Source organism: Helobdella robusta (genome assembly GCF_000326865.2).
Source record: "Helobdella robusta unplaced genomic scaffold HELROscaffold_51, whole genome shotgun sequence".
In the NCBI taxonomy this organism is placed as follows: domain Eukaryota; kingdom Metazoa; phylum Annelida; class Clitellata; order Rhynchobdellida; family Glossiphoniidae; genus Helobdella; species Helobdella robusta.
Window position 1 is genome coordinate 721939 of NW_008705261.1, and position 10001 is coordinate 731939.

General features: G+C 35.9%; 1 protein-coding gene across 1 annotated transcript; it reads left to right on the forward strand.

Moving 5' to 3' along the window:
* Nucleotides 1-378: 378 nt before the first annotated feature.
* HELRODRAFT_86403 (hypothetical protein) lies at nt 379-4631 on the forward strand (the record flags this gene model as incomplete). Its single annotated transcript, XM_009027800.1, has 5 exons — nt 379-633; nt 820-995; nt 3664-3791; nt 4032-4210; nt 4554-4631. Coding segments are annotated over 5 exons (816 nt in total), but the record flags the coding sequence as incomplete, so codon positions are not given.
* Between the last annotated feature and the right edge of the window lie 5370 nt (nt 4632-10001).

A 10001-nucleotide genomic window follows, 5' to 3' on the forward strand; every position in this document is an offset into this window, starting at 1 on the left:
TGAAGAAAAGAATCCTTATAAATATACTATAAAAAGCAACCAATAGCTGTGAAATTGAACTGACTCATACTAACTAAATCACTTTAAAATAAACCTCCTTTAATTCTACATTCACATTGTAAATTTTACACTCAACTTAAGTTTGTTTTTGGGTTTAGAAAACAGCAGACTCAGCAATGTTGTCTACACACTGCTCAACAACAACACACTGCTCAAACAATTGAAGATACTGCTTACTTGCATTTAACTTTCATCTTACAATACATAGACAAAATATTTATAGATGGTTTCACATTTTTGAAAAATTTGTTTAATTTGTCAGATGTTCCAATTGGTTTAAAAAAATTTTTTATTTAACACGAAAAAGGCTTAATACACGATTTGACACAAGATCTTCACGGCCAGCACCTGGTCATAAAAAGTGTGGTCAGCATGTTGAAGGGCCACATGTACACTGACAATCCCTCGAAAGCTCTCGTTTTCAGCTTCCATGGCTGGAGCGGATCCGGGAAGAATTTTGTGAGTGAAATTATCGCAAGAAATCTATTTTTTGATGGGAGGAAATCAAGGAATGTAAAGTTGTTCGTGGCCAGTCATCATTTTCCACATGCCAGTGAAATTCATCAATATGAGGTCTGGTTGGTATTCATTCACAATTTATTAATAATTAAATGATTGATTGAATAATACATTCATTCCCCTTATTTGTTTCCCTGTTATTATTGTCTATTGTGTAGTCAATTAATAATTTCTATGGTAGCAATAGTAATCAGATAACTTTAAACTGTTCATCCATAATATTGTCATCAACTTTTCCAGGACATGATTAGGGAATCAGTGAGAATTCAAGTGAGCCAGTGCAAGAGGGCTCTCTTCATTTTCGATGAGATGGACAAGATGCCTGTGGGACTGATCGACACCATCAAACCCTACCTCGATCACCACCATGAGATTGATGGACTTGACTACAGGAAAGCCATCTTCATACTTTTAAGGTTTTTAGTTGTTATTACTCGATATTAATGTGTAACAGTGGATTGAATACATACATACATACATACATCAGTGATGTGGTACTTTTACTCGAGTATCAATTTCAAGTTCTTGCACTTGACATCCAAGTATTTGTACATCTAAGTACTCAGATTCATACTTTTCATTGTACTTGAAATTTTTCAAATTTTTCGAGTACATCGTGGATGTACTATTGTACATCACAAAGATTTACAAAATTATAGTTAACAATTTAATCATATCAATAAATTTCAATATGGTTTTTGAGATTTTGGCTATTTTTCCAAATACGGCTAGATCAAAATTGAGCCAGATTTTACATTTAAGCAGGAGTTTTTGTCATCTAAGCTTAAATATACACTCATGTATTCTACGTTGGCTAGATCAAAATTGAGCCAGATTTTACATTTAAGCAGGAGTTTTTGTCATCTAAGCTTAAATATACACTCATGTATTCTACTTGAAATTTTTCAAATTTTTCGAGTACATCGTGGATGTACTATTGTACATCACAAAGATTTACAAAATTATAGTTAACAATTTAATCATATCAATGAATTTCAATATGGTTTTTGAGATTTTGGCTATTTTTCCAAATACGGCTAGATCAAAATTGAGCCAGATTTTACATTTAAGCAGGAGTTTTTGTCATCTAAGCTTAAATATACACTCATGTATTCTACGTTGGCTAGATCAAAATTGAGCCAGATTTTACATTTAAGCAGGAGTTTTTGTCATCTAAGCTTAAATATACACTCATGTATTCTACGTTGGCCCATTGTACATTTGTTTGTCTACATGTGAACACGTTAGTAAGTGTTGTTTAATTAACGTATTGTATATGTGTGTGTGAAATGGTTAGAAGCGTGAAGAACTACAATTGTTCGGCTGGGATCATCTGATTGATGTGACTATCTTGATTATACCTTAATTACATTTGAATGACCAGACAGACGCCAACACTCAACATCAAGGGTATAGAGTAAGAAAGTTGTTTTTCAAAATATGTTAATATGTGGAGCGCGCGCGCGCGCGCGTGCACAATCGCACATGTTTTGATTAGGCGAGTACATTTTAATGTATGTCTGTTCTCACGTGTATGTTTGCATATGATAGTCATAGTATATACGAAAATTGAGTAAGAGGTATTAATTTAATTTCTATTAAATTTCAGTAAATTTATTGATAGGGGTGTAATTCAACAAGGTTTTGGTTTTATGCTTGATTTGAGATAAACTGTAGGTAAGCTAATGAAGCTTACAAATTGTAACAAAATGCACTGTGGCAGATCTTCCTTCGTTGCTACTATGGCTCTGGCCGAATTTGTTTTTCGTTAGTCCGACTCCGGAAAAATTAAATCCGGTACATCCCTAGTAATAATATACCTGATTGAATTTTTATTGACTTGAAACAGAAGTTATATATTTGTTTTGTTGTTTAGTGTTCTCTTTGTTGTTTGTTTTTCGCATTTGAGATAAAAGAACTTGAACTTGAACTATAGTACTTTTACTTGAGGCATAGGTACTTGTACTCGGAAAAAAGTATTTGAAAACATTCCATACATACATTCCTATATACATACATTTTGCTTTGCGCAGAGGCAATACCATATTGAAATTGCTAGTTATTGCTAGTTGAAATTAAACCCAATACATACATACATACATACATACATACATACATACATGCATGCATGCATGCATGCATACAATGTGAATTTTGAATTATAATTGGCGCTATATAAATGATGAACACCTGCGATCACAAAACCCCTCAAACTCAAAACCCGTGTCGCTACCATCCTGAGCCACTTAACTTTCGCCGCCTCCTTTTGTGATGCGTGTCCGTTCGAAAGTGGAAACAGCAGTTTGTGAACTGCCCCTCCACTCTGTGCGTCCAAGGGCAACAACACCTAAGGTTTTAGGGTACAGTCTTCATTTTTTCAAGTTCTCTTTCAAACCATTCTTGAATCTTTGAGCCACTTGCAAGAGGGGCTCCAGAAGCTAGTTGCCCGAAAAACACCCGTTTTGGACCTTTTGCAACCGGCATGCGAATAATGCGACTTGTCCAACGAGACTGGGCTTGCATCAGAAGACCTCAATACCCATGATGTCACTCATCTCCAATGCAGTCGTATTTGGCGCTCTGTTCTCCCAATTTAAATAAGCAACGACTTGGAGACATCTCTCGTGAAATTGATCGAGTCTGCGGATATGACGCCTGTAGACCGTCTGGGTTTTTCAACCATATAACAATGATGTCAGCACAACTACTTTGTAGGCTGATATTTTAGTAGCCAGCGTCACATCTCGTTCTTTCCAGAGGCTCTACTCACACCACCGACCATTACGGCGACGTTAGAATCCGATGAGATAGGATAGCTTTGGTGCAGGACCTCTGTTTTTTTATACTTTCCGTGAGTCCAAACTTCTCAGCTTCTGCCTAAATACGTACATACATAGAGACGGACATACATATACACATACAGACAGAATTTTTTATTCATGAAACATCCAAAGTTTTCAATTAAAAACTACAAAACTTTTCAAATTTACAAGGTTTTAGCAGCTATTGTTTACCATTCATAACCACCACTAAACGTCCTAAATATGTTTGTATAAAAGCCCACAAATGCCTACACCCACCCAGCAACACTGGTGGGAAGGTGATCAACGAGCTGACGTACGATCACTGGATGGCCTCACACGACCGAGAGAAGATAACCCTGCACAGCGTGCAGATGGCAATCTCTAAAAGTGCATTCAATGAAGTTAAAGGTGTCGTTTTGTGGTTGTGGTGGCGGTGATGATGGTGGTGACGGATGGATTGTCAACTTTTTTGTTTCAAAACACATCATCCTGCATGTGGCTGGGCGTCAGTGCACTCACACCCAGCACAAACTCGCACACTCCACAACACTAACAACTAACACACACACCACTCACACGTACTTACTGACTAACATACTTACACTCTCTCACACACGCTCTCACACACACACACGCACACACACGCAGGTGGTTTGTGGCACGGTCGACTGATAGAATCCAACCTCATCACCGCTTTCATCCCCTTCCTACCGTTGGAGCGGCACCACGTGAAGCTGTGCATCAGGGATGAGTTTAGGAGGAAGGGCAGAGAGGCAGACGAGAAGGTCATCAACCTGGTGGCCGATGAACTCCACTACTGGCCTGAGGTCTGTCTGGTGGTTGTGGTGGTGTTGTTGTTGGTGGTGGTGTACTATAGCATGTACTAGGTGGTGGTGGTGGTGGTGGTGGTGGTGGTGGTGGTGGTGTGGCTGGTGGCACGTTATAGTTTTTAATGAAATTATTGTCGGTTAAACGTTCAACTAGTTAATTTAATAATTGATCTTGTAATATTTAATTAATTTTTTAAATGACCAATTACATCTTAAGCTCAAACCAAGTTGGTAAATGATCAAACCACCTGACAATATCACTCTGAAACTTCACCATCACCACTCCACTCCACAACGTCACAGCTCCACTTCAAACCCTCACCACCACACCACACCACAGACTGTCCAGCTATATTCCATGTCCGGCTGCAAGAGAATTTCTGAGAGGGTGGGCATCTACATGCATGACGAGCTATGACAGTGACCAGGTGCATGTTTTGTAGACACTGTCCCAACTGGATGACCTTCTTGCGTGTAATTATTCCGTTCGTTCGTATCAATATGACCTACTTTTGCTGAATTGGGTCACTGCGTTGTGATTGGTTGACTCTGCCTGTCCCTCGCGCCAACACTCCGGATGACCTAAATTTTTTTCTGGTCTCTTTGTATTTGTTTCTTTTTTCTGTTTTGCTGTACTTAATTTTTTTAATTCTTTTCTTTCTGTCTGTTAATGGAAATTTGTTTTTGATGTGTGGTGAGTATGTGATGGATGTGCATTGTGGATGTGTGTGTGTGGTGGATGTGTGTGTGGTGGATGTGTGTGGTGGTGGATGGATGTTTGTGTTGGATGTGTGTGGTGGTGGATGGGTGGGTGGCGTGGATGTGTGTGGTGGTGGATGGGTGGGTGGCGTGGATGTGTGTGGTGGTGGATGGGTGGGTGGCGTGGATGTGTGTGTGTGTGGTGTGAATGGGTGGTTCTTGGGGGCAGATGTTATTTTGGTATTTCCTGGTAATTTATTTTTAAGAGAATTTTAAATGTTTTGTGCCACCAAACTTTTAACATTTTGTTGTTTGTTGTATATATCTAACGCATGTGTAAATAAATAATATGTGTGTTTGTGCGTGTGTGTGTTTGTGTGCGTGTATCTGCATAAATAGATCTAGATGTTTTTTTATACATAAGCTCGTCTTTCATGATTATTATCGAGTAGGAATTTTTTTTCAGTTGGTTGTAGTTAGCGACTGTGAAGATTGAGGTTGTCTCTCATTTATGAGTGGATGATTCACCAAGCGCAGAACTTTTACTCATCCATTTATTATACGTTGTTTCCAATCAATCAATCGATCGATCAATCAATCAATCGATCATTTATTCATTCATTCAGTTCGCCAGATTTATTTTTAAAGTTTGGATTCTCGTAGAGAATGTTTAAAGGTATTTCTAATTTACATTTTTTGTTTAATTTATGTTTTTGTATACTTTAAACAGATTTTTATATCAAATTTTTCGCAAAAAATCAACTATCTACGGTTAGTTGCATGGATGTTTGGTATAAGAATTGAACTTTAGTACTTGAGGTTGAACGTTTGGCCAGGGTCGTTTGGGTCATCAAGTTCTACCTTTAGACCCTGCGAGTCACACGTGTTAATTCCCTGTCCAAATTGCAATAAATGCGTTTCTCTCGCTTCCTGTAAGGTCAAATGAACACAAAAGAGCAGCCACTTCTTGTCCCATGCGTTGAAACTCCATCAATCTATCAATCAATTAGCTTATAAAGCGCTATTTCCGCGTTGACTGTGCGTTAATTAACAAATTTTCTAACTAATTTGTTTAAGTTTTTAATTAATTTATTAGTTTGCTATTTTTAATTGATATAGTCAGTTTTCTTATTTATTTTCCTATCGAAAAGTAAGGTATGCTGGGCAATTTTTTAAAAGTTACTTAAAAGTTGCGTTCGTCAACCTAGGAGCTAGTTGTAACGTATTTCTTGTCATCTCGTCTGCTGGTCGAAAGGTGGAATGTTTTATTTTATATTTTTGTTTAAGAAATTTCAGTTGACGTGTCTTGTTGAAAGTAATTTTAAAATGTTGTAGAATTCATTATTTAACTTTCTATTAAAATAAAGTGAAATTTCTTTACACCTCCGTAAATTTAATAACGATTCAGGTAGTTTATTAATTTGGTAATTAATTTAAATAGTTAATTGGGGTCTTTAATTGATTTTGTTGAGTTGTAGGACGTCAATACCATGAATCCATTTTGATTTTAAGTCCGTTGTACTTCATGTAAATAATTTTTTAAAGTCAAAACGTGTGACGTTCATCATCGTTGTCTGATGTTCATTTAAATTGACATCACCTGTCTGATGTTCGTCGTCGTCATCATAATTGTCATCAGATTTTGATTGACACCATCCAGTGTTCATCCTCATCATCGTGTGAGGTTAAAAAGAATTGAAATAATAACCTACTCATCAATTTTCTCGTGTTTTGTTTATCAGACTTTGAAAAGTCTGAAAAAGGCGCAGAGTTTACGCAGTCGACAGGATTTGAACCTGTGCGGGCAGAGCCCAATAGATTTCTAGTCTATCGCCTTAACCACTCGGCCACGACTGCTAAAGTATGCGCTCGCAATATATAAGTGGAATGAAATTTATTAAAAAAATTTTCAACTTTTAAAATTTTTTTATTTAAAATTTTTATATTACAGACAAAATAAATTTATAAATAAAAAAACTACAAATGTAGTTAAAATTAGAATATTAGGATAACTTTTTTATGAATTAAAAAGTACATCCCTAAAATTACAAATAACGATCACAACGTCAGGTTCCGGTATCTTTCCTTTTTATTCTTTATTTTGTTCAGCCTGGTTAGTTTGACCCTTGTTCCTAATTCGATCTTGTTAATCTTCGTTCATTTCGTTGAATTTTTAAATTTATATAGCAAAAAACATCTAAACAATTTTTCAGATTTATTAATATTGATTTATTTTTTTTTATCTCGCAGATAAAGTTGTAAAATGCGAGCTAAGGTAAACATTAATTTTAAGTTACGTCGTTTGAATTTTAAAATTAAAGTTACTTTGATTTTGTAACAATTCATTAGTTAGTTTCTCATTTATACATCAAATGCAAACATTGCAATTTATATATAGTAAAAATTAAAATAATTTTTCAACTTTGCAGTGGAGAAAGAAGCGTATGAGGAGGTTGAAGAGAAAGAGACGAAAGATGAGGGCCAGGTTGGTAACTATTGCCTAACTAACTTTGATTTTTTCGACTTTCAATGTATCGCTTGTTAAATGTTTAGCGGTTTGTTTTTTAGGCCTTGTGCTATGAGTGCCAAAAGTTTAAAATAAAAATTAGCAAAATGAGATGTGGCAATCTATTTCACAACAGTCGTCGATGTATTAAGCAAGTAATCTAGTAAGGTTTAATAATTTATTTATTTCTTTATATTTCGTTTTGGGTCAGACTGATTGGCTGAGTGGCTTGTTTGCAATAAAATCATGACCAGATGGCAATTTCATGTTGGCTCAGGAGAAAGCTAGTAAATGTTCATAAACAGATGTTCAGGTTTAAGTTATTTTGAAAAAATGAAAAGTATAATGGTCAAATAGGTTGGCTTGTGTTTCCCGACTTTTAATAATTGTTTTATGTTGACTGATCATCAGTGTTGGGTAAACCCAGAGACTGCAAACTGGTTTTTCCAGTAATGTTTATGTCAACAGTTTAAAGAGACTCATAAGCTCCTCCCACAGTGCAACTAATACTTGAACAAGATACAGCTTACTTGTTCATTGCTTTGCGACTGTATAATGTACATTGAAAAAGAAAATTAAATTTTTGGGTAATTTTTTACAAATGTTATTGAATATTTAAAAATGCTAAGTGCTCGACAATGCAATCCACTCTTTTGGATCAAAATATAACCTAAATTTAAATGCTTGACTCCCGTTATGAGAAATGTCATAGCCCAGTTTCTTATTCTACGTCAACTAATAGTTTAAATAGATCTTTCCGCAAATTGTGAAGTAAAAATTAAAGGAAAAACGGGTTTTTGAAGAAATTATTTTTTTAAATGTTATTGAATTTAAAATTGAAAAACATGAATGTAAAATGTTTGCCAAAAAAGAATAATTCATACGACATAATATGTACAGATGAGCTCAAGGGCTCTTTGGGCAAAAGTTTATATTTAGAACTACGACGTATGTCTATATTCACTATCTCTAATAGAGATGAAAATAAGCCCCTACTGAAATTTGTACGCATTACACGTATTTATTATAATTTGTATGTATATTACACGTTATTTGTACGTATATTATAATTTGCACGTATAATTTAGGCATATAACAAAATTTTTTGGATAGCATATAAAATAAACGAAAAAATGAGGAAATTTTGATTATACCAAGTAAAAAAAATGCAAAAGTTAGTATATAAAACTGTTTAAAACACTGGGCAACATATAATCAATATAAAATTAAAAATAATTAATTAGTAATAATTCAAATAATTTAACAAATATTGTGTTTTTGGCGTATGAGCCTAATAATATTACTGAACGATTGTTTGCTTAACCGTTTGCACCACATAAATTCTGCCATGTAAGTGTGCCTCAGGCTCTTTGACTTTCCGTACATTACTTTGAATTTGGCTTTCAATCGTGCCCACGTGGATTCAACGTGCTCCTGTCATTGCGTCAACAAAATTTTGGGAGTGGTTGACTGTCAAATGAGTCTAGCCCATATTTCTCAGCTGGCTATAGGCACGCCACTCATCTGACACGTTGGTTGTGCCAGGAGCAATCCACTTTTATATCAACGGCACATGGATTCAACGTTTTGTATGTGTGCTCCTGTCATTGAGTCAACAAAATTTTGGGAGTGGTTGACTGTCAAATGAGTGTAGCCCATATTTCTCAGCTGGCTATAGGCACGCTACTCATCTGACACGTTGGTTGTGCCAGGAGCAATCCACTTTTATATCAACGGCAACAACGTTTGTGAATCCCGGGCCACGACTTCTTCCGCAAAACAAAGCTATGTACCACATTGGATTCTTCCAAAAATGAGGAAATTATACCAAGTAAAAAAAATTGCAAAAGTTAGTATATAAAACTGTTTAAAACACTGGGCAACATATAATCAATATAAAATTAAAAATAATTAATTAGTAATAATTCAAATAATTTAACAAATATTGTGTTTTTGGCGTATGAGCCTAATAATATTACTGAACGGTTGTTTGCTTAACCGTTTGCACCACATAAATTCTGCCATGTAAGTGTGCCTCAGGCTCTTTGACTTTCTGTACATTACTTTGAATTTGGCTTTCAATCGTGCCCACATGGATTCAACGTGCTCCTGTCATTGCGTCAACAAAATTTTGGGAGTGGTTGACTGTCAAATGAGTCTAGCCCATATTTCTCAGCTGGCTATAGGCACGCCACTCATCTGACACGTTGGTTGTGCCAGGAGCAATCCACTTTTATATCAACGGCACATGGATTCAACGTTTTGTATGTGTGCTCCTGTCATTGAGTCAACAAAATTTTGGGAGTGGTTGACTGTCAAATGAGTGTAGCCCATATTTCTCAGCTGGCTATAGGCACGCCACTCATCTGACACGATGGTTATGCCAGGAGCAATCCACTTTTATATCAACGGCAACAACGTTTGTGAATCCCGGGCCACGACTTCTTCCGCAAAACAAAGCTATGTACCACATTGGATTCTTCCAAAAATCCAACCTTCATTGGCACCCACATTTTTCCCCATCTGATATTTGGCCTTCATTAACCCTCTACTGCATGAATTAAAAAAAATGTGTTTCAATTA